The 25,991-nt window shown below is 43.3% G+C and overlaps 1 protein-coding gene across 4 annotated transcripts in view; it reads left to right on the top strand.

The window, feature by feature from the left end:
- Positions 1-3,309, top strand: part of TNFAIP2 (TNF alpha induced protein 2) — a 30,674-nt gene extending 27,365 nt beyond the window's left edge. For all 4 annotated transcript variants that reach the window (XM_020971148.2, XM_020971151.2, XM_020971149.2 and 1 more), the window contains exon 12: positions 1,746-3,309. In XM_020971148.2, the coding sequence (XP_020826807.1) occupies positions 1,746-1,887 (142 nt within the window). In that variant the 3' untranslated portion in view covers positions 1,888-3,309. The remainder of the gene's footprint in view (positions 1-1,745) is intronic.
- Positions 3,310-25,991: the final 22,682 nt, after the last annotated feature.

The following is a 25,991-nucleotide window of genomic DNA, read 5'->3' as shown; positions in this document are numbered from 1 at the left end:
TTTCTTCTCCGTGAAGTCCACCCCTTCTTCCATCCCGACCTCCCCAGCCAAACTCTCCAGTTTCTCACTGAGTTTCACCCAGACTGCTCTGTGTGCTCACATCACCATCTTTTGTATCAGAGTTATTTGTGTATGAGCTCTTCCTCACTGGGAGTGGGGGCTCCTCAAGGCAGAGAGTGTGTCGTTTCTCTCTTAGTATCTTCACTGCCAGACACAGGGCTTCTCAGGTAGCAGGTTCTTCAAGCAAATACTTGTGGAATTGAATCGACTCTGTAAAGGGAAGGGGTTGAGCTGATAGTCTCCAAAGACTCTTCCAGCTCTGACAGTTTGTAGTCTGAGTTTTCTAAGGCTTCTTCCAGTCTCAACTTTCTGTGGCTCTCTTATTTTATCCTTCTTTAAAATGTGTGAGAAACTGCACTCCAAGATGCCTCTCCTGGGGACACACGCACGCGCGCACACGCGCACACACACACACACAGCCTCTGAGGCAGGAGTAAGCTCTCTATGGGAAAGGGAGAAATTCAACACTGGGGAAAAGAAGAGAGAACCAACACAGTTAGTTCCTACCCTCCAGGACCTAGCCGGAAGGGGAAGGGGGTGGTGAGGAGAAGGGAAGTTCATAGAATTATAGCTTTAGAACTAGAGGTCATGGCGTTCATCCTTTCTCATGTTACCCATGAGAAGATGTTGAATGGCTCGCCCAGAGTCATACAACTAGTAAGTATCTGAATCAGGATTTGAACTCGGGTCTTCATGACTATATCACAATGCCTTTAAAGTGAGAGAGCATATGATGCATACTTTCTTATTTATCCAAAAACTACAGCAATGTAATGCTATATAGTCAATAGCAATTAACTACAGCATAGCAATAATGCTATAGTTACAGTAAAATAATGTAACGAGCTCATGAGGTAAGGACAAAGTATGTAGGATAGGAGAATGAACCCCAGGCCAGGAGCCAGACAATGTGAATCCTAGACTCAGCGAAGCCTGACTTTCTGTGACCTTGGGTACAGGGCTAACAATTTATGGTTCTCTTTAAATTCTAATTCAGTAAACATTTATTGAGCATCTACTGTATGCAGAGTAAACTAAGGAAATACAAAAGCTTAGATTTATCAATCAACAAGCATTTATTAAGTGTCTACTGTGTACCAAGCACTGTGCTAGGCACTAGGGATTCGAATACAATGAATGAAACAATTCCTTCCCTATCTTTTAGGCAAGACAGCATGTATATATACACTAGTATATACAAAATGTAGATTCAAAGTAAACATATGGTAATTTCAGCAGCAAGGAAGTAACATCTGGGGCATTAGGGAAGACCTGATCTAGGAGGTCATGCTTAGGTTTTGAAGGAAGTTAGGGCTTCCAAAGGGGAGAGGTGAGAAGATAGGTCTGATTGTAGGGGTGAGACATAGTTCCTACTGTATTGGAGCTCTGATATAGACTTGCCTCGTGGGGGACATTAAGGGTTAGCACTGGTGTAGAAAAAAAATTATGCTTGTCTTTGAATCCCAGCTGTTTTACTTAATGTCCCCCAGAGCTAGTCCCTTTCTCTCTGGGCCTCAGTTTTCTCATCTGTATAATACAACAACCTCTAAAATCCCTTCCAGTTCTGACATTCTGTGATTGTAGGTTGGCAAGGTGAGCTTGAGGGCCAGAAAGGAGAAGGACCCAAGGAGGACCTTGAATGCCATGTAGCATTCCCCTTATCTTGGTGTTGTCTTTTCTTACAGCAAAGGACATTTGGGAGCCATCCTGACCATCAAGGGAAACCTGAGCAACAGTGAAATCAAAAGCATAAAAAGCATCTTGGACGTTAGCACTTTGCTGACAGATTCCTCCAGGTCCTTATTTTCACTCATAAAGGTTGGTTAGCTTTTTGACGCGGCCTGAGCTGGCCCGGCCCTCTTGCTGCACCCGTGGCCCTGACAACTCCGACCAGTCTCTTGCATGCTCATGGTCCCCTTCTCCCACCCCTGTCTCATGGTACAACAGACTCTCAAGCAGGAGTTGGCTGGTGGCCCAGAAGATGGTCATGTGCCTGAAGGTTATAGACACGGAGGCTCCCCGGGGTCGCTGCCCCCCAGGCCTCCCAGGGAAAAATGCAAGCCTGATATCCAAAACCTGAAGGAGAGCGTTTCAGACCATGCCCTTTGAATCAAGTCAGTTGTGACAGGGCAGGAGCCCAGGAGAGACTGGGATTCATTTCACCTCTCAAGATCTTAGTCTCCCCTTCTGTTAAATGAGGAGGTCAGACTAGATGATCTCCAAGGTACCTTTCAGCCCTGATATTCTCTGGCTCTAAGTCACTTCACATGTCTGGTCCTCGATTAAGATCTGCCCCAGCTCTGATATTCTGTGTTCTATAACTCTCAGACTCATTCCAGCTCTGACAGTCTATGTTCTGTTCCACCTCTGGCATTCATGCAGTTTTATGAGCCTATGAGGCTAAGACCAAGAGAGGAGAGATGGCTTCCTCAGATTTCACAGCCAGAAGATGTCTGAGCTAAGCCTAGACTCCAGGTCTCTTGCCTTCCAGCCTTGGGCTTTCTCCCCTGCTCTCCACAGTCAGATCACTGAAGCCCAAAGTGAGGCGGGAAAGCTGCCCCTCTTCTACCCTGGCCACTGCCCTTCCTGCCAGCCCCTCTTCTCTAAGGGTTCTCTCTGCTCCCCTGCTGCCCTCTCCAGGACCCTCCTCATTCCCATGGAATGGTCCACAGCAGGCTTGGCATGGACCAGGACTGGACCAAGACCCTCCTGAGCCTGACTCTGACTCCCCCCCGCCTGGGAGCAGCCTGCTGAGTGGGGTCAGCAGGATTGGAAATGGAAACCCTTGAGGTCCTATGCTGGGGGCCATGTCTGAGGAGCTCTTAGTGGAATGGTCAGGCCTCTTCCTCCGGACATCTACCTGAACCTCCTGGAGACCACATATTTCTTCTCACTCCCTCTTAGAGGAAGTCTTCTAGAGCTGTGCCTTCTGGTACCCTCACAGACACAAATGTACACACACTTGGACTGTAATTATCCCTTCTTTATTGCTCCAGGAAGCCAGAAGGGCTGGCTCTGAGAAATGTCTCTAGACTAGGGCTCTCAATACTCTCTCTTCTTTTCCATTGAAATCTCTTAGTGACCAGTATTGCCACATGTGGGGCATGGGCCCAATGTTGTTCTGTCTCTGGGGTCCCAGGTTAATGTAAATTGTGTATATTGTAGAGAACTTTTTATCTGTATGTCTTCATATCTGAGATTTGTACCTGAGTTTTTATAGTTTGATATTAAAAGTTGTGTTGAACAATCTCAAGTGGACTGTCTTCATTCTATATCTCAGCTTCATTTCTGTACCAGTGTAATAACAATTATTCCTATACCTAGGATAACAAATTATTATTTGAATAAATAATCTTTTAGAAGTTTATGATTTATAAAGCATTCAACCTTCTGAGACACAAGGCTCATCTCTGTTTACAGATGAGGAGGGAACCATGCCTCATATAAGTGATCTTGCCCAGGGTCCCACAGCTAAGTGGGAGAGCTCAGTTTCAAACCCAGATCATCAGACTCCAAGGCCAGAACACTTTTCAACTATACCACAGAGACGGAGAACAGGGAAGGTGCTTAGCGATCCAGCCCATTCATTTTACAAATTGACATCATATTGTTGCCTTCTCAGTGGTTGGGGGATGACCTGAATGGGGGGGGAGGGGGGAGGGACGGAGAATTTGGCTTTCAGAATTTAAAAAGAAGAAGAATGCTAAAAACAAATTATAAAATTTACAAAATAAAGTACAAATGAGGAAATATGGTCAGAGAGGGGAAGTGACTTAGGGTCACAGGATTTAGAAGTAAAAGAGACCTTAGAAATCATGCAGCCAGATGTCTTACTCTGCAGAGTCCCAGAGAGGGGAAGGAACTTTCCAAGACCACAAGGAGAGGTGGTTACAGAGAGGCTCAATCTCCTGACCCCCTGCATGGGGCTCTAACTATGACTCCCACACTGCCTTGCCTGTTTACACACACAGTGTGCTCAACCCTTCATATGCCTCCCCAGGGACAGAAAACTTCCCAGGTCTGAAGTATAGGCAAGCTTGCCTCCAGACGGTTGTACAAAAACAGAAGTGGAATCATTAAGCTGTCCGTCTCTAAGCTTGCAGCTGCAAAGTCCTGTTTAGTCCTCAGAGATTTGGACAATTCACTCCCTGTCTCTCCGAGTTCCCTCAAATTTTCTTGTTCTCTCTTCCTGTGTTGGGAACTGGAATCATAAAGCAGAGCCCGATCTTGGGACTGAGTCATGAATACTCACGCTCTCCCTAAGGTTCCCTTGTGAAAAGGTATATATGTATACGTGAAAACGGTGACAAGGGAAGTAAGAAAGTGGGCTCAGGGCTGAGTCTGAAGTTGAATCAGAATTCAAGCTGTGAATAGAGTCGTGAATCAGTCTGGAGTCAGGACAGGAGCTTGGTCTGGAAGTTGGACCTGATCTCAATCTGGGGTCTAGGTCAGGGTTCTGTTGATGACAGGGCTCAGGAACTGGTCTCAATCCATGATCAGGGTCCAATTGGGGCCCAGTCCAGGACTGAGGTCAGGATTCAAACAATAAAGGAGATTAGGATTCAGAGTTCTGGCTGTAATCAAGACTGGGTCATAATCTGGGCCTAGGCTTCATTCTGGGGTTCTGCCTACACCTGGAATCAGGAATGTACCGACGCCAGCTATTGGGGTAAAATAAAGACTATGTGACAAAAAACTACTTAGAAAACTGGAAAGCAGTCTGGCAGAAATTAGGTTTAGACAAACATCTACTTTTTACCAAAATAAGCTCCATATAGACAAATCTTTAGATATAAAAGGTTACATCATAAATAAATTAGCAAGTAAGCAAGTAAGAAATTTCCTATCAGGTCTATGGATGGGGGGGGGAGTTCACGACCAAGCAAATGATAAGAAAGGCTCACAGAAGATAAAATAATTATGAGTATATACATAAAATTAAATTTTTGTACAATGAATGCAGCTAAAATTAGATGAAAAACAGAAGAAAGTATTTGTACTCCGTTTCTCTGATAAAGGCCTCATTTCCAAGATACATAAAGAAGTGATTCAAATTTATAAGAATAAGATCCATTCCCCAATTCCTCAACTGATAAGTTGCCAAAGGATATATCAACATCTTTATAAAAAATGCTCCAAATCACAAATAATTAGAGAAACTCAGCTTTGAGGTTCTATCTCACACCCATCAGATTGGCAAAGATAATAGGGAAAATGAAAAATATTGGAGGGGCTATGAGAAAATAAGCCTATTAATCCATTGTTGATGGAGCTGTGAATTGATCTAGTTATTTTGGCAAGCACTTTGGAAGTATGCTCCAAAAGCCACCAAATTGTGCATACCCTTTTTGACCTATAGCAACAGTTCTCCAAGTGCGGTCACTGGACTCAAGGTCAAAACTATTTTCAGAGTAATACTAAGACATTATTCCTCTAGTAAAACATTCCTCCCTTTTCCAACTAAATAGCTATGTGAGGCCAGATTTTTTTCACATTCTTCAAACAAAACAACATTGCAACAGATGGAATGCAGGAGTAGCTATGAGGATCCAGCTGTCTTTTATTATTCTAAACATTAAAGAGATTTTCAAAAATATGTAAAACAATGTCACTGACTTACCTTTGAGGGAAAATATACTTATTTTCATTAAACTATTTTATTTATATTAACATGTAATACATTCATTTATTGTTATTTTAAATGAGTTAATATTTTTAAAATGTATCAGTTTTAATTTCAAACACATTTAGTATCAATTGATAACCCATGTAAACAAACATAATAAATATCAATTGCTAACCTACATAAAAAAGTTCTTTGGGGTCTTCAATAATTTTAAGAATATCACGGGTTCCTCTATGCCCAAAGGGCTACAAAAATGTGCATACCCTTTGATCCAGCAATAGCACTTCTAGGGCTATATCCCAAAGAGATCAAACAAATGGGGAAAGGACCCACATGTACAAAAATATTCATAGCAGCTCTTTTTGTGGTGGCAAAGAATTGGAAATTGAGAGGATGCCCATCAATTGGGGAATGGCTGAGCAAGCTGTGGTATATGAATGTAATGGAATACTATTGTGCTATAAGAAATGACAAACAGGCTGACTTCAGAAAAACATGGAAAGACTTATATGGTCTGATGCTGACTGAAGTGAGCAGAACCAAGAGGACTTTGTACAAAATAACAGCCACGTTATGCGATGACTAATATTGTTAAACTGAACCCTTCTCAGCATTACAAGGATCTAAGACATCTCCAGAGGCCTCAGGATGGAAAAAGCTGTCCATATCCAAAGAAAGAACTATGGAAGTTGAATTGCTATCACTTATTTTTACCTTCCGTTGAGTTTTGTTTCATCTTTCTGAGGGTTCCTCCTATTGGTTTTAATTTTTACTTACAACTTTACTAATGTGAAAATACGTTTAATAGGAATGTAAATGTAAAGCCTATATCAGATTGTGCGCCGTTTTGGGGGGGGGGAAGGGGAGAAAAATTTTCAACTTAAAAGCATATGGAAGTGATTGTTGATAAATCAAAATAAATTAATAAAAATTTTTTTAAAAAAGAGTATCATGGGTTCCTGAGACCAAAAAGTTTAAGAACCTACTGACCTAGAGATAACACTAATGCACCTCTACCCTAAAGAGATCAGAGAAAGAGGAAAAGAACCCATATATACAAAAATATTTATAGCAGTTCTTTTTGTAGTTGTAAAGAACTGGAAGCTAAGGGGGTACCCATATATTGGGTATTAGCTTAACAAATTATTGTATATTAATGTAATAGAATATTACATATGCTCCAAATCACAAATAATTATAGAAATGCAGCTTTGAGGTTCTATCTCACACATAAGAAATGATGAGAGTCTGTTTCAGAGAAACCTGGGAAAACTGTACAAACTGATGCCGAGTGAAATGAGCAGATCCAGGGGAATAATTTCTATAACAACAACAGTGTAAACACAAACAACTTTGAAATGCCAAAGAACTCTGCTCAATGCAAGGACCAGCCATGATTCTAGAGGACAGAGGAGGAAGCATGCTACCCTCCTTCTGACTGAGAAGTGATAGACTTAAGATACAGAATGAGACATACCTTGTTAGTCATGGCCAGTGTGGGAATTTATTTTGCTTGACTCCCTATATTTGATATAAGAATTTTTTTTCTTCCTTTTTTTTTAATGTGGAAGAGTGGAAGGGAGATAAGTTTTGCTATTTGACAAATAAAATAAAATAAAATATTACATTTTTTAAAAAGGAGTCTTTTAAAGGTGGGGAAAGGGATCAGTCTGGGGTCTTAATCAGGGCCAGGGATCAAGACTTGGTCAGTTGTCAGGATGAGGTCCCAGTCTAGAGCTGCATTCAAGGCTCTTTCTCTGTCCACGGTCAGTTTAAGGTTAGTATTTGGTGTTCTTCTTCAGGCTGTGACTACGGGCTCCTCCGTAACAGATCAGTTACAGGTTACAGATCAGTTTAAGCCAGAGCCAGGGCTTGGCCAGGGACTCAAAAGACTGGAAAGAACAAGCATTTATTAAGCAACTATTATGTGCCAGGCACTGTGCTGTTTTACAAATATTATTTTATTTGATCTTCACAACCCTAAGAGATAGTACTGTTATTATCCTTATTTTACAGGTGAGGAAACTAAGGCAGACAGAGGTTAAGTGACTTGCCTAAGGTCGCATACATAATATTTGTCTGTGGCCAGATTTAAACTCAGGTCTTCCTGACTCTAGGCCCAGAACTCTATTCACTGCCCCAACCAATTACCTCGACATCTCAGATTAGAGTCAGAGTTCAGTTTGGGCTCAATGTGCAAATTCAGTTTTAACTTCTATCCTAGGCCTAGTCTAAGTCACGTCAGTCTTAGCTGGGCTCAAGGTTCAGTCTAGAACTGACATTGGGGCCAGGGTCAAGGCTCAGTCTAGGGCCCAGGTTGATATTTAGCTCAGATTACATATTGGAGTTGTGGCCAGTGGTCAGGATCACAGCTCCTTTATGACTGTGATCAGTCTTGGGTCAGTCTTAGGTCAGAGATCACTTGGGCACTATTTTGGAGGCTCCATCTAGAATCAGGACAGGGGGGTTTTCTCTGGAGCTGAGGTCTGGTCTCAGTGTGAGGTTTAGATCATGGCTCTTCTGTGAGGTGTGGAATATGGTAACAGTCAAGGAAACAGATCCCCTCAGCCAGAGAAAGGCCTTGAAGAAGAGGGAACAGAGCATTTTCCCAGAAGGGTTGTAGACAGCCTTGCTTAGGGGAGCCCTGAATACCAAAGCAGATGGAGCCCTCAAGGAAAGAAAGAGAGAAGGAATGAAGAAGCTTTTTCTAAGGCAAAGTGTTAGAACTTGTAGTCCATCCCGGACACAGGAGGCATTTCCCAGGCTTAACCACTCCAGCCTGTAGAACTATAACTGTCTTATATGAATGACTCCTATCCCATCCCTCCCCAGTCAACTTGGAGTGATTGTCAGACTTGGACAGTAGCTGTGAGATCACCAAGCCATCCTGATGATTTTTGTAGAGGACAAAATTGAGGATCTGAGAAAGGAAACACTTGCCCAAAATCACATAGTGACCCAAATCTCCTGATCCCCAGGCCTGGACCCTTTCCATTGCACTATGCTGACTCTCATGCTGTTCTACCTCAGTCTACTCTGCCCCCATTTGCCCTGTTGTCTGGACTCTACCACCAATCTGCTGTGTGATCTGGGGTAAGTCACCTTCTCACAGTTTCTCCATCTGTAAAACAAGAGGGTTGGAATAGATGGTTTTAAAAGTCCCTTTTCAGCTCTGGCATTCAATGGACTCCCCTACTTGACTGTCACTTTCTTCCAGGTAAGTGCTGGCTGTAATTTCCTTGAAAGCCAGTTGTTAAATTTTTCAACGTAAACATTTACACTTCAGAAAGCAGCAAAGGCTACAAATTAGGGCTTGGTTTATTGTTTTGTTGATGGTCTAGATAAAGGGTGGGGAACCTGCAGCCTCAAGGCCACGTGTGGCCTTCTAGGTCCTTGTGTACAGCCTATTGATTGAGTTCAAGTTTTACAGAACAAATCCTTTTATTAAGATTTATTCTGTGAAGTTTGGATTTAGTCAAAGGGCCATACCTGAGGACCCAGAGGGCCACATGTGGCCTCAAGGCTGCAGAAAGTGACGAAGAAAATGTTAATGATGCAGATTAAATTTACAAGTGTGTCCTATATACATTATTTTTTTTGGAGTTACACCTTTTTAGTCATTAGACCTTTACCAGCATACTACCACCTATATGTAACATGCTACTATTAGCATTAAACCCTGATCCTCTCTCATAACACAGATCATTAAGAGGATCTGGGAAGGGGGTCAAGACAAACTTCACCTACTTCCCCAACAGCCTAGTTCAGTTCCTGGTTCAGTGCCCCAGCCTGTAGAGATAACGTGTAAGGATTCTCTCCCACTACTGGAGTTGGGAATCCAGGGCCACATACACTAGGGCTTCTGCAGCTGAGTTACAGACAAGAGGAAAATCCACTGGAATGAAGTAATGAAAAGTTTCAACCAACAAGCCATTGTTGGGTTGCAGAGTGGGGTGAGGGGGCAGGGGGAAGAAGGGGACCATCTGTCCCTGCCACAGGAGAAGGAAAAGAGAGAGTCGAGTGTGATTCCAGGGATCCCCAGCTTGGGCTGGCTACTGAGTTTCCTTTGCTGTCACAATTGGGCTGGCCAATGGAGGCAGCTAGGTGGCTCAATGGATAGAGCACTGGGCCTGGGGTCAGGAAGACCTGAGTTCAAATCCAGCCTCAGACACTAGCTGTATGACCCTGGGCAAGTCACTTAACCTCTGTTTGCCTTAATCCACTGGAGAAGGAAATGACAAACCACTCCAATATCTTTGCCAAGAAAACCCCACGGACAGTATGGTCCATGAGGTAAAGAAGAGTCGGACATGACCGAACGGCAAATAATAACAATGCAACCAGGAGGAAAATACAATAGCTGCCGCTGCTTCATCATCTTGAGTCACATTCCCAGTTTCCAACCCCCTCCCCCTGTCAGACTTTGTAATACCAAGCTATTTTGTAATATAAATACATGTTCCTAGGAAAATACACATGAGGAACAGACACTGAAAGACAGTGAAGTACAGCGGAAAAAACAAAGGTCAATAAACATTTATTAACCACCTATTACATGCCAGGCACTGTGCTAGGTGCTGGGGATACAAATAAGAAAAAAAAAACATCCCTGCCCTCAAGGAGCTTACAGTCTGAGACAATACACAAAAGGAGACTGAAAAGGGGGGTATAGGGGTACGATGATGTCGAGCAAAACCAAGGACTGCTGCAGATGGGAAAAGAAGTTAGCTGGAAATTTCTGAGCCCTCTATAAAAAGGCTTTGGGAGGAATGTACTGCTCTGCACTTTGGCCATCCAAGCATAAGGGAGAGGCAAAGCTGAATCAATCTCCACAATGATAAGATTTCTCGATTTGAAATCACAGGACCTGGGTTCTAATCTCATTGCCTCTGTGACCATGAGTAAGTCATTTAACCTCTCTGGGCCTCAGTTTTCTCAGCCTGAATGACTGGAAGGACAGAGATGCCATCCACAGAAACAGGAAATTTCAGAAGTAAGGAGGGAGAAGATTTGAGGTTCTAGTTTTGGACATCTGAGATAGCTACAAGACCTTTGGTGGGAAATATCCAATAAGAAGTTGCTGATATTGGACTGGAACTCAGGAGAGAGACATAGTTGGCATATATAGATCAAGGAATAATTAAATCACAGAATATGAGCACTGGAAGGGACTTCTAGTCCAAGCCATATGTAAAAGGGATTCCTAAGTACAAGTGGCCATCCAGACTCTGAAGACTTCCAAGGAGGAACCCTACTACCCCGAGGGGGTAGATAGCCCAAGCTGTTGAGAAGTTTTCCCTGATGTTAAGGCTAAATCTTCACAACTCCCACTATCACTCCTGGTTCTGTCCTCTGAGTCCAAAGAGAATACTTCCACCTGATAGCCTATCAAATGCTTGAAAATATCCATTATGTTTCCCCTGCATCTTCTCTCCTCTGGACTAAACATGACTAGTTACTTCAACCACTCCTCATATAACATGGACTTGAGGCCTTTTATCAATCTCCTCTCAGCAGTCTCTATCTTATCCATCCCTTCTTAATCTATGGTGGCCAGAACTGAACACAATACTCCACACGAGTCTGATGAGGGCAGAGTACAGGAGTATTATCACCTCCCTATTCCTGGAAGCTATGCTCTCTTAATGCAGTCCAAGATCATAATGGTTCTTTTGGCTGCTATACCATAGTGCTCACTGCAGTCCACTAAAACCTCCAGATCTTCTTCAGAGCAACTGATGTCCAACCGTGCTTCCCCCATCTTATACTTATGAAGTTCATTTCTTGTATCCAAGTGCAAGACTATTTATACTTATCCCCATTTAATTTTATTTCCTCATTAGATTCAACCCAATTATCTAGCCTCTCAATATCCTTTGGAATCCTTACTGTCAATCAGTGTGTTGGTTATCCTGCCCATCTTTGTGTGGTCTACAGATTGGATGAGCGCATTATCTAAGTCTTCATCCAAATCACTGATAAAAGGGTTAAACACAGAATCAAGCACAAATCCCTGGGGCACTCCACTAGAGACCCCTGAGTCCCACTGACACTTAACCAGTTCTGAATTGACTTCAGTCAATAAATATTTATTAAGTGTCTATTATGACCCAGGTAGTGTGCTAAGCCATGGGGGGGCGGGGGGGAGGGGAAGAGAGAGAAAGAAAAAGAAAGAGAGAGACAGAGAGAGAGAGAGAAGACAGTTCCTACTCTCAATGTGCTCATAATCTAATAGGCAAGACAACAAGCAAGCTATATACAAGATTAATAAGAAATAAATGAGGAGAAGGCACTAGAATTAAGAGGGGTTGAGAAAGCTTCCTGTAGAAGGTAGGATTTCATTTGGGGTTTGAAAGAAGTCAGTAGGCTGAGATGAGGAGGGAGGAACATTTCAGGCATGGAGGACAGCCAGAGAAAATGCCCAGAATCAAGAGATGGTATCTCTTGTTTGTGGAACAGCCAGGAGGCCAGCATCACTGGATCTAATTATAACATACCTATTCCTCATCTCTCCAACTTCTCCAGAAAAACAGTATAAGATAATTTATCAAATGCTTTGCTAAAATCTAGTTGAATTATATCCATTGCATCCTCCTTGCCTACTAGTTTAATTATCCTGTCAAAAAAGGAAATGAAGTCAATCTGGTATGACTTGTTCTTGATGAAATCATTCTGGCTCTTTGTATACCCTGCTTCACTATCCAGATGTTTGCCAACCATTTCTTTCATCCTCATTCATCATTCATCAAAGTCAAGCTTCTGGCCTGCAGTTTACAAAGTCTATTTTCTTCTCTGTTTTAGGACAATATTTTCCCTTTAAGTCATCTGCACAGAAAGGACAAGCTGATGGGAGTTGATGTGGTTAACCAGAGAGAATTTATTGAGACAAAAGAAGAGGACCCAGGACACAGCCTTGGGTTATAAAGACCTAGTCAAAAAACAACCAGAATTCTGTGTTCAGTTTTAGGCACCACATTTTAAGGACATGAAAAACTGGACTTCACCCAAGGGAGTACGCTCTGGTGAAGGGCCTAGAAACCATGCCATATGAATATCCCTTAAAGGATATGTAGCTTTAAAGAGAAAAGATAGCCCTTCAAATACTATGAAGAGGGATTCTGCTTTGTCTCCAGATAGTTCAAAGGAATGAGAGTAAATTACAGGGAGCTAGCTTTTGGCGTATTGTAAAGAAAAGCTTCCATTTTTGTTCAGATATGGATTAAACTGAAAGCCCTTTGAAGTCTCTTCCAACTCTGAGTTTCTATCATTATTCTTGGGGACAAAGGGTAGTTCAAGCGCTGATGGTCTAGGAGAGACCAGAATATAAATTCTGGGGCTGTTGCCATCACCAAGCCTCTATGTGGCTGCCTTACCACAAAGCCTGAGCCCTCCCCAGGCTCTGGGGCAGGGTGTGATCATTCCTGTTTTGGGTGACTACAGTCAGATTAGTTGGCAAACTGGTTACTGTGAAAATAAGATGCCCTAGCCATGTCTTCATCCCAGCTGCTGGAAGCCATTCCCTTATTTGGAGGGTTTAGACAAGCCCATCCCTGGAGACAGCTTCAGTGCTGGAAGTAAGCCTTGGGATCTGTTTCATAGATTGACTCTGATAAAGCTCTGGTTTTCAGCATTCAGCTCCACCTCTAGTCTTTTTGTATTCTGGGTTGGAACCACCTCCCCAGGGAGGAGGCTACTCTTTTGCCCAAAGATACATGAGAGCAGTGACAAATTGTACAGCTGTTTCCCCTCAAGCCCACCACTGGTCTTCCATGGACTCCCTTCCTCCATTTTCACCTCCTTTCAGACCAATATAGAAAGAACAGGCCTGGCCAGGCCTTGACCTCAGGAAGTTAATTCACAGTCTGTGGGAGACAGGTGAAGAACAGACTCAGGCTTGGCCTTCCCATAGATTCTAACATAGGGAGGCAATACATATATGCAAGACATACATACATACATACATACATACATACATACATACATACATACATACCTACATATAACTAATTTGTTAAAGGCTCTAAAGATGGATAAACCCAGGTATCTGGAGAGTGCTAAGGAGAGGAGGAATTGTCACTTCTGGGAAGAGATCAGTGAAGGCAAGTCTGGGACCGGATGTTGAAAAACCAAGAGAACTGGTCTAACAAACCTTGAAAGGGGGACAAAGGCACTAAAAATTTGAGAGTTCTATTTCTTCCTAACTTTGAAAGAAAGGAAACTAATATAAAATCAGGAATGAAGAAAAGGCCCGAGATGAGGAGAAATACCCCAGGGTCTTTAGTGACTTAGGACCCATTTCGAGGCAGGCAATCCCATCTCTGATACTTACCAGTCATGTGATTGAGAAAGTTATTTAAGCTGTCAGGACTTCAGTTTTCTCATCTATAAAATAGGGATAATAGTGCTTGCCCTGCTTGAAAAAAGCTATGGAGAGCAGAGGAGATAAAGCCAAGATGTCAGAGTGGTGAGAAGCACTAGAGCTGAGCTCCCCTCCACAAAACTCCTCCAAACAGATTTAGAAAATGCACTGAATTAAATCCTGATGGGGAAATCCAGAAAAAGTCAGAGTAAGTCATTCGTCCAGATCAGCTCAACACAGGGACACAGAGTAGTCTGTGGACACTGGGGATGAGGTCTGGCCAAGAGCACACAGTGTACTCTAGTGCCCAGGGAGAGGTCATGCACCACGCCAAGAGGAGATCCAGGACCTAGCCCTGGGTACCACCAGACCTATATAGGGCACCTTGACAGGGACAAGTGCCAATTGGAAGTTTTCTTGCCCACTATCCAGTTCCAGATCACAGGTCCAAGGTGGACCGAGAAGGAAGACTGTGCACAGGGGTGGTGTCCCTTGTAGGGAGATCCTGGGCTATATACTGAGAAAGGAAAAAGTTCAGAAGCATCAGGTATGGCTCAGACCCCAGCAGCAGAGTGGGATCTCAATTCCAGCTTCTAGTTCAGCCTGCAAAGGAATAAGCAGGGCAGGAATCCCAGATCAACGGGGAGCCTACAGTTCTGTCACTGAATCAACAGAACTTCCCAGCTAGCTATAGAAACTGAGTCCAGCAGCAGTCTGCTCTTGCTCAGACCAAAACCCAGTTCATGAACTTGCCCCTGAGGGAAAGAACTACAACACCCAGGATCTTTAGTGACTTTCAAGACAGCCAATTCAAGCCCTACCAGGACTGTTACATTTGGAATCTATGGAGATTCAGGCAAGAGCATTCTCTAGGCTTCAATGGAAAAGGTTAAAAATTATCCCCCTACAAGGAGTTTGACGTAACCCAAAGCACTTCCTGGAGGGGCTCCTAGTAGGAAACAGCTCTCCTGTTCAGGACCCAGAGAAGAGGGACAAGAGCAATGATGGTGATCATTAGAATGAGAAAAAAAGACAGAGAAATGTAAATTGTCATAAACAGGAATTCATCCCTAGAGTATGTGTACAGCACTTTTACAAGCCCTAGGAAAGACATCTTCAAGATACTTTACCAAACCATAAAATCTCAATACTGGAAAGTACCTAGAAGTCCCTCCAGTTCATAGAATCATATATTTATAGCTTAAAAAATTTTAGAAGCCAGAGTCAAATCCCCTCATTTTTACAGATGGGGAAACTGAGGCACAGAGAGGTTCAGGGTCATGGAGCTAGTAACTAGCTGAGATAGGATTTGAATCCAGGTCTTACTGATTCTAAATCCAGTGCCCTAACCATTATACCACAATTTCTCAGCCCATCCCAGAGAGAAATTCTTTCTACCACTTCCCCAGGCTCTGCTTGAAAACCTTTCAGGGAATACACTTTACTTTTGGACAACTCTATATATTTCCTTATGTAATAATATCTTCTCATATAACTGCTGGACCCAGGGGGCTGGAGCACAAGGCCCTCTCTTCTACTAAGGGGGCCCTTCTCAGCTCTGAACCCACATATACAAATCAGGTTCAGTTATGGGGGAACCCCCATCACCTAAAAGAAGTCCAGACCCTTCTTGTCATTTTTGGGCCTTTACACTCTTATCCTAGAATCCGGGGGGAAATTACTTAAAGATTAGGTTTTGGCTCATGTCTAGGGTATATCCAAAAAGGGTGGTAGACAGGTACTCAATTCACAATGCAGATCAATCATACGACAGCTTTTTATTTCTTCTGCACAAAAAAAAAACCCCACACACACTTAACACACTGAAGATTCACAAGAGAAAAACTTAAATAAGCAGCAGCAGTTTCATAACTACTACTATACTCTCCCAAGAGGAGGCTACTTAAGACGGAAAAACATGATGCAGTTCATAGGACTGTTTAACAGGCATTTTACATTTCACCTCAGCTCCACACTGCCTTATTTCCTTCAGGTCCATGTATTTTTCCAAGCCACATCAGGGGTTAGGCTCATCCTCTGTATATAGTTTTCTTTGTATACATTTGTTTGCATGTTGTCTCCCTCATTAGGTTGTGAACTCCTTGAGGGCAAGAGTTTTGCCTACTATCAAGATTCTATCCAGCCTTTCCTCCTCCAAGAAGCTCTATAATGGATGTAGAGAGGACACCTTCTACAATGCAGCTGGCACGAGTGGAGGACCCAGGACCTCCTAACCTCTTAAACTCACAAGGCGGCTTCCCAGTCTGAACACATCCATCTCAGGATTGCTACTCAATCACCTATGAGGAGGCAAAGAAACACAAAGCAGAAGAGGCAGCCAGGGGCCCAGACTGGAGCTCACCCAGCTGAGTCACTACTCTAGCTGCCACTTAGGAGAAGGTGCCATGCTGCTAGGGTGGAAAAGGCCCCCCTCCCCCTCCCCTTCCTAGGAAGTCCCACAGTTACATGTTGCTACCTTGTAGAGTCAAATGAAGAGAGAAAGGCAGAACAGACTCACTCTTTTCTTTTTTTTTGGCTAGGCAATGGGGGTTAAGTGACTTGCCCAGGGTCACACATGTCTGAGCCGGATTTGAAATCAGGTCCTCCTGAATCCAGGGCCAGTGCTCTATCTACTGCACCACCTAGCTGCTCCCCAAGACTCACTCCTTTTTAAAGACCCACTGAGTCAGTGGCTCTTCCTGCTCAGGAATAAGGAGATTGTTTCATCATCTCAGAGTATCCATCTCTTTCACTGCGGAGCTATATATGTCCCTGGAGTCCCTAGAAGTTTTCACAGAGATTTGGGGCACAATACATGGGATGGCCCCTATATGCCTATTCCCACACATGCTGAATGGGGTACAATCTCCACAATACTTAACAGTGAAATGAAATACACCTTCCTTAACTTTTCCCTTCTCTCTAAAATGAGGGTATTGAACCAGATGTCTTTGAAGGTCCTTCCAGACTCTGTCTTTTCAAGCTGTAAGATCTCTGACCAGCCCAGGACAAAAGGAAGGCAGAGTAAAAATTATTTGAGTGACAAGGAAATGAAGGGAGGTGTGGAATAACTTGTGAAAGTCATCTATTAGGGAGTCAGCACCCCACATGGTCCTTGGTTGACCCCAGGGGATTTCCTTTAGGGCCACTGCCCAGAAAGATATCAGCAGGGAATGAGGAAGGGCATATGCAGAATGGCAGTACCTTGCACCAGGTAGCACAGCCGTTTGGGGAAGGGGAAGTAGGTTTCCCAAGGGCAGCAGCTGGTATTTCCCCAGTTGCAGCCTGATCTCTGATCCCAGGAGTTCAACTGTCAGCACACAGTGCCTGAGGAAAATTCTTGCCCTGGTGCTTAGGACAGCTAGATAACTGTGGAAGAGATAGTCACCAGGTCCCAGTCAGTAGGGAAGGCATTCAGAGAAAGCCCAATCTCCTCGGAGGTATGCATGCGTGCCCAGCCCTATTCTCAGCTGCTTTGGGGGACACAGCAAGAGGCTGAAGGCTGACAAAGTAGGACCAGCCTAATGTCCCAGCCTGACCCAAAAACCAACCTGTGTGATTCAGCCCCTGGCCAGCTTCTTTGGGAAGCAGCCTTCCAGGACCATGTGATTTCCTCATACAGGCTGCATTTCTCAGCAGCTGCTGTCAGGCAGAAGAGAGAGAATGTGCCTGCCTCAAACATTCCAGGAGGCAGAGATGGTCCAGCTGGAGGCAGGGAAAGGGGGAGGCTAATGAAGCTATGAGCCAAGAGAGGGGATACAGCTGGGCTCTTGACTGAACAGATAGGGTCTCTGTGTGAATGGTTGGGGGTGGGGGTGATCTTGGGATCCTATAATCATAGAGAGATGGATGGAAATATAGAGTTCATGTAGTACAACCTTCTCATTGTGCTGATGAGGAAACTAAGGCAGAGAGCCCACAGACCTAAAAGAACCAGAGGAATCAGAATACCAGAGTCAAAAAGGACCTTAGAAATTATTAAGTCTAATCTCTTTCCCAATGGAGGAATTCTGTCTGCAGCAGCCCTGACAGGAGACCATTCAGCTTCTGTTTCAATACTGCCAGTGACTGGGAATTCGTTATCTCCAAAGACAGCCAGGTTCATTGTGAGAGAACTCTGATTATTAGGAAATATTTCCTTCTAATATTCCAAAGTCCACCTTTCTTTAACTTCTCCTCCTGTGGCTAGTTCCGCCCTTAGGTATGAAGCAGAGTAAGCCTTTGTTCCCTAAGTCCTTTTCGGTTTTGACAAATTTCAGCAAGCATTTGAGTGCCTATTTCATGCAGACAAAAGTTCTAGGTTTAGATAAAGCTGGCCCTCTCTGGCTTTCTGGAGTTAACAGTGAAGTAGGAGGAAATGACTAGGGTTAGAAGACCTGGCCTCAAGGTCCTGGCTCTGATCTTGACTCCTTAAGTCACCTCCCTCTTTGGGGGCTTCACTTTTTTTCCCCTTCAATAAAATGAAAGCATTGGACTAGATGATCTCCTAGGTTCTGTCCAGCCCTGACATTCTGTGATTGTTTTTAATTTTGACCAAAACAATCATGTTGTTCTCAAATTCTATTTCTGTTTGAGACAAGCAGGTGTCCAGTTTCCAACCCAGCCTTCCACATTCAGGGTCTCCAGTGCCTGATCTGTGGAGGCATTTGGGGATCATCCCAGCCCAAACAATCAATCAATAAACATTTGTTAAGTACTTACTGTGTGCTGGGCACTAGCTTAGCACTGAGGATACAAAAAGAGGCAAAAGATAAACTTTTATCTTGATAGTAGGCAAAACTCTTGCCCTCAAGGAGTTCACAACCTAATGAGGGAGACAACATGCAAACAAATGTATACAAAGAAAACTATATACAGGATAAATAGAGGGAAGGCACTGGAATTAAGATGGGTTAGGGAAGGCTTCCTGTAGAAGGTGGGATTTTAGTTGGGACTTAAAGGAAGCCAGGGAGGACAGCCATTGAAGTGAAGGAGGAAGACCATGGGGACAGCCAGAGAAAATGACTGGAGCTGAGAGATAGGAAGCCAGTGTCACTGAATGGATGAGTACATCGGAGAGTTAAGTATAAGAAAACTAGAAAGGTAGGAATCGGTTATGTTATAAAGGGCTTTGAATGTCAAACAAGAGCATTTTTTATTTGCTCCTGGAGGCAATAGGAAGCCATTAGAGTTTACTGAGTGACATAATCACACACATGTACACACACAGAGCCTGAGAGTGTGAGAGTGTGTGTGTGTGATATGTATTTTATAGTAAAAATAAAGACAAGGAAATTTGGCAGGGAACAGGCCCTATCAACTGAAGGCATCAGGAAAGGCCTCATAGAGGTGGCGCATTAGCTAAACTTGGGAGAGAGATAAGGTTTCTAAGAGTGGAAGATGAGGAGGAAGGGTATTACAGGCATCATGAACCATCTGTTCAAAAGCACAGAGAAAACAGATAGAAAATTATGTGTGAGAAAGAGCAAGAGTTGATTTTTTGGCTAGACTGAAGAGTATTATGAATAATGTATAACAAGGCTGGAAAGATGGATTGTAGCCAGGTTGTAAAGGGTTTTAGATGGCAAAAAGAGGATTTCATATTTGGTTCTTTAGGCAATAGGGACCACTACAGTTATACTAAGAGCCCTTTGATGTCTGATCTGTCCGAGTGCCTGGCTAGTTGGATGAGAATGAGCCAGGGGAGCTATCCTGGCTCGACCCTGGGCCAGTCATACTATTGATCATCCCCCTTCCTATCCCCCATTGGAGAATGTGATTAGTAAATGTTTCTTTATTGAATAAAGAGACAAAGATCCATACTGTAGGGGACAGTCAACTGTTTGGCTTCAGAGCAGGCTCTAATCTTGGCCCCAAATGAGCACTGGCACCATCCGTGGGCTTTGCCTATGGTTCAATGGGGCTTTAGCTCCCTCTGCTGGGCACTTCTCAGCCCCACACCTTTAACTACCTTTAGTTACCAGGTAGGAGTGGAGTTGAGGGTAGCATCCTTTCCCAGTACTCCTTTTGCATGAGCCCTCTAGCAACGAAAACCCTTTTTCTCCATCTCCAAAAGGGATTTATCTCCTGGCTAACCAACCTGTTTCTTTTGTCTCCTCCCCTTCATCTGGAGATGTACACCAGGGTCTAGATTCATGTTAATAACTAGGTCCCTTCCTCACCCTATGGAGTGGGAAATTTAAGTAAAATAACAACAATAATAATAACAATGCTAACATTTATGTAGAGCTTACTATGTGCCAGGCAGTCTGCTAATCACTTAACCATTATTATCTCATTTGGTCCTTGCAGCAAACCTGGGAAGTAGATGCTATTATTATCCCCATTTTACAGGTGAGGAAACTGAGACAAACAGGTAAACTGTCATGCCTAGGGTCACATAGCTAGTAAATGTGTGAAGCCAAACTGAACTCACATCTTTCTGACTCGAGGACCACTTCACCACCAACGATTAGAGAGGAAGACTGACAGAGACACAGAGAGAGACAGAGAAAGACAATGAGAGATGAAGAGATAAAGTAAAGAACCAGAAGGAGAGAAGGAAAAATCTTGGTAGGCCAGAAGGAGAAAAATAAAACAGTCTGCCCTCAGGACTCAAAGGCAGTCAAGGAGAGGATAACAGATCCATATCTCCAACTTTTAAAATAATGTCTTCACCTGGATGTTGTCCTGACATCTCAAATGCAACACATACAAAATCAGACTTCTTATCTCCCCACTTAACTTACCACGTCATTGCTAGTAGTAGCATAACCACACTGTTGTCTTTAGGATTATCATTGACTTCAGGCACCATGCTAGGTGCTGGAGAACAAATACAAAGACTGAAATGATCCCTACTCTCTAGGAGTTTACACTCTAATGGGAGAGGAGATGCACAATGGGAACACACAACCACAGCAGCTCACACTGCTAAGATGACATCCCCACTGAAACCCATCTCTGTCTCCAGCAGTGTTTCTCAGAACTAATGACATCATCTGCTGGTGTCAATGGGTTTCAAGCTGTTGCCTCTGACAAACTATCTTCTGTGAATGTCTCTATTGAACTTCTCTCTGAAAGTATCTGTGCTGAATTGAGGTTTAAAAAAATCATAATTCAGAACTGGAAGAGAATTCAAGGGGCATCCAGCCTGTTTTATTTTGTACACACTGAATCTGAGATGCCTATGTTACAACATCCTGGTGAGATGTTTAGCCCGTAATATGAGAACAGAATTCAGGAGAGACATTAGAACTGAATACATAGATTTGGAAGTCATCTTTATACAAATGATCCTCGAGCTCATGGCAGCTGAAAGTAATTACTGAGGGAAAAAGAGAGAGAGAGAGAGGAGAAGATGGCCCAGTCAGAAGAAAGCCATGAGGACCCCCACACTCAGTGAACAGGAGGAGGATTCAGCATAGAAGACTGAGAAGTCAGACAGGTAAGAGAGAACAGTGTTACTGAATCCAAGGGTTTGATAAAGCTCATCAGAAAACCTTTTACGTAACAGACAAAACCAGACAGACGACTAAAATACAGATGTAGTGATAGAGTGTGTTTGGGACCCACGTGTGTTGTCAGATTCCACATATGGCAAAGAGGCTGTTGTGTGTGGCTCTAAGGCAGGCAGAATAGAAATCTCTAGCCTCTTCTCCCCCTTCAAAGAAGACTTTCATTCCTGCCAGCAAGGGAAACAGAAAGTTGGGGCTGCAGTCACCACTCTGTTCTCCTCAGAGAGAGGGAGCACTAGACCAGAAGTATATGAATCTGCTCCCTCAAACATTGCACATCCAAGGGATATTAATGGGTTCCACAAAACTTCTGATTGCTCATTTTTAGGGGGGAATGGGACCCCAAGTTCTATATCCAAGTTTCAACCCTTTTCCCACTTAATACCAGTTCCACAATGATCACACATAGCAAATAGCAACAAAATCCATTTTTCTGAATAGTAGCAAAACAGAACCAGAGGAAGTATTAAGTAGGACATATGTCAGACACTATAGAATGAAGGAGCTCTGTCACTGGGAGCTCTATCACAAGAGAGAGGGTCCTGGATCTCCGCAGAGTCTGTAAAGGTGGCAAGCGAGGTATAGGGACACGATGGAGATTCCCAGCCTTTTCCTTTAGTAGCCCCAAGTAGGTTTGGCCCCTTCCATCTCTCCAAAATCAATTCAGCACTTGAAGAAGACTTGAAACTTGATCAGTCCCAAAGGGGACTGGTCCTAAAGAGTCCTCAAAGGGGATTGGTCCTTAAAGGGCCCTGAAAAGGGACCCAAAGGGGAAAAGGGAGGTGCTCAACAGGGACTCTCAGCCAGAGAGTACCAAAAGGGACTGGCGAAGGCTGGAGCTCTCTCGCCTTCCACCAGCTCCATCCCACCCCTCATGCAGGGCAGAACATTCATTTCCACCGATAAAGAAAAAGTCCCATACCAATGGGCCTTAGGTTAGGGATTATTACATGGAGAAGTTAAGAGTGGGTGTGATCTCTTATTAGGCCAACAGATGAATGGAAGAGAGGAGGGAACAAAGCTTTTGTCCCTTCTTTATAATGATTAAAGAAAGAATGAATAAGTACATAATCAAGGAATGAGACACTAGATTTCAGAATTATCTGGAAGGGGAGGGAAGTAAGAAGGAAGGATAAATGAAAACTTCTTAGAAAGGAGTACCACAAGGGATTGTTAGAGGAGAAGGGGAAACAGTCTCTTTGGACTCCCTTTAGACCAGATATCCATAGACATTTTAAACTCAACATACCCAAAACTGAACCCATTATCTTTCTCCCCAAACCCTTCCTTCTTCCAAACTTCCAAACTTGGAATCACTAATTACTAATATTCCTAATGTTTCCTATTATTGGTTGAGGATACCACTACCCTCAAAGTCACCCAGGCTCAACTCCTCATGCTCTCTCACCCCCATTCTCTATTGCCAAGTCCTGTTGATTTTACTTTTGCAATATTTCTGTAACTTACAGTCTTTTTGGTTGTTGTTGTTTGCAACATTTCTTATACACACTCCCTTCTTTCCCTTGACAATGCCACTGCACCATGGTACCGGTTTTCATCTCTTCACTACTGAACTATAGCAAAAGCCTGCTAGCTGGTCTCCCTGCTTCAAATCTCTCTCCTCAGACCATCCTTCAGGCTGCCACTAAAGTGATTTTCCTAAATCACAGATCTGCCCATGTCATCTCCCTGCCCCGACCATCCCATGAACTCCATTGGCTCCCTATCATCTCCAGGATCAAATAGAAAATCCTCTGTTTGGCACTGAGAGAAATTATTTTATTTTATGTGTGTATGTGTGTATATATACATATATATGTGTATGTATGTATGTATGCATGCATACACACACACACACATGCCATATATTCTATTAACCAATTATTAAATTGGTTTCCAGTCCTTTCTCCTTTATTTCTTAATTAAGGCCCAGCTCCTGTAAAAAGTCAGTCTCTGCAAGACATGTGAACGATGAGATTGTTCCAGCCTTCAAGGAACAAGCTCTTCAGTCTTGGGAGGGACTCTATCCAACTAGGAGACTAACTTCTGTTCAGAGTATAAACAGAATCCAGTTTGGAAGAGTTATTTCCCCAGGGAAAAGAGCTCCTATCCTTGTACCCCTCCATTAGAATTTAAGGTAACCCAGCTCATGAAGGAGAAAATCCACCAGAGCGGTCTGGACGGAGATGGATTTCCCTGTCCAGATTGCTGGAGGTTTCTGAGTCTCATGATCAAGCCACGTTCTCAGTAGAAGGAGCTGAAGACTTCTAGCCTACCTCCTTATTAAATATTCACCAATCAGGATTGATTTTCACTTGTTGAGGGAATTTCCTTTTCAAAAAAATATTTAAGACTTCCAGGTTCTCCATGGGTTTGATTTACCTTTGGTTACCAAGAGAAAACACTGACCAGAAATTTATTGATTGCTGGCTAGCTTAATTAATTATTAATTACCTAGAAACTCTGTCTCGTGGGGTTTTTCATTCATTAAAGTATTCAAAGGCTTTTACAGCCTGGCCTCCTTCTCCCTTCCCAGTCTTCTTATACTTCACTCCCCATGATATTCTCTGTGATCCAGTGACACTGGTCCCCTTGCTTTCATCACACAAATCGTTTTTTACTGGCTATTACTGGCCCATGCCTAAAATACTCTCCCTCCTCAATCAATCAATAGGTTAATTGATTAATAAATATTTATTAGGGGCCTACTATTATGTGCCAGGGGCAACTCTAATGACACAAAGAAGGGAAAAGAAAGGGAAAAGAGGGGGAGGCTCCCAGTTAAAAAAAAAAAGTGATTTTAGTTGAGACTTAAGGGAAGCCAGGGAGGTTAGTAGTAAGAGATCAGAGGAGGAAGAGTGTTCTAGGCTTGAGGGACAGCCAAGAGTGTCTTGTTTGTAGAATAGGCCAGACCCTGTCATTGGACTGAAGGGGGGGAGGGCAGCATTGTAAAAGATATAAGAAGGCTAGAAAGGTAACTGTGGGGTGCTAGCTTATGAAGAACTTTCAATGCCAAACATAAGATTTTTCTTTGATTCTGGAGGCAACAGAGAGCCTCTGGAGTTTATTAGGGAGAAGAGTGTGTGTGTGTGTGTGTGTGTGTGTGTGTGTGGCAGGGAGGGAGAGACAGAGAGAGATGATTGGACCTGCACTTTAGGAAAAATCACTTTAAATCATTTTCAATAACCCAGATATGAGGTAATAAACCAGAGCGATCGCAGTGTCAGAGGAGAGAAGGGGATATATTTGAAAGATGCTGCAAAGGTGAAATCAACAGGCTTTGGCAAAAGCTTGGATATGGAGAATAAGAGATAATGAGGAGTCCAGGATGACTCCTAGGTTATAAGCCTGAGGAACTGAGAAGATGGCATTGTCTTCTACAGTAACAGGGATGTCAGGAGGGGTGAAGTAAGATAATGATTTCTTGTTTTGGACATACTGAGTCTCAGCTATCTACTGACATCCATTTCATAAGATGTCTGAAAGGCAGTTGGAGATATGGGAGCTGATGAGAGCACCAAGTGAAGCATTATAGAGGGAGAAGAGAAAAGGATCCAGGACATAAATTAGAAGACATGATCTGGAAGAGGATGCAGCAAAAGAGACTGAGGAGTGGTCAGAGAGGTAGCAGGAGAACCAGAATAGAGTAGTCCTGAAAACCTACAGAGAAGAGAGAATCAAGAAGGAGAGTGACGAACAATGTCAAAGGCTGCAGAGAGGTCAAGGAGAACAAGGATTGAGAGAAGGCCTTTAGATCTGGCAACTGAAAGATCATTAGTAAGTAACCTTGGGGAAAGCAGTTTTGGTGGAATGAGAAGGTCTGAAGCCAGATTGTAAGGGGTTAAGAAGAGAGCGAGAGGAGAGAGAGTGGAGGCACGTTTTATGCATGGCCTTTTCAACTCATCTCCTCCTGGCTTCCCTGGCTTCCTTCAAGTTCTACCTAAAATCCCCACAGAAGCCTTCCTCTTAATTCTAGTGCCTTTCCTCTGTTGACTATTTCCTATTTATTGTGTATATAGCTTATTTATACATAATTGTTTGCATGTTGTCTCACCCTTTAGATCTGTGAGCTCTTGAAGGACCTTTTCCCTTTCTTTATATCCCCAGGGCTTAGCATGGTGTCTGAGTATTTAGTAGGCCCGCTAACAAATGCTTAACAATCTGACTTTCCATAAGGAGATAAGAGAGTCAATTATTAGACCCTTAGCCCTAAAGGCCAAGCTCTTTTGAAACACAAACCAGCCTGTCAACTAATTAGTGCCTAATGCAATTTGTCTTTGAAGGGACGTCCCCTTGTTAAGAAGGATGATAAATTTACCCGGTTTCAAAGCAACAGCTAATTCTGTCCAGGTAGGTCACTTCCTAAACAGGTGGTCACCCATAAGTGAGTAAGAAAAGGCTCAAATTGCTTACGATTATTCAGTTCAGGCTAGTTGCACCCTTCCCTTGT

The sequence above is a fragment of the Phascolarctos cinereus genome, unplaced genomic scaffold (assembly GCF_003287225.1).
Source record: "Phascolarctos cinereus isolate Bilbo 61053 unplaced genomic scaffold, phaCin_HiC Scaffold_2;HRSCAF=192, whole genome shotgun sequence".
NCBI classification, from domain to species: Eukaryota; Metazoa; Chordata; class Mammalia; order Diprotodontia; family Phascolarctidae; genus Phascolarctos; species Phascolarctos cinereus.
Note: the sequence above shows the minus strand (reverse complement) of the source record. Positions and strands in the feature narration are given on the sequence as shown.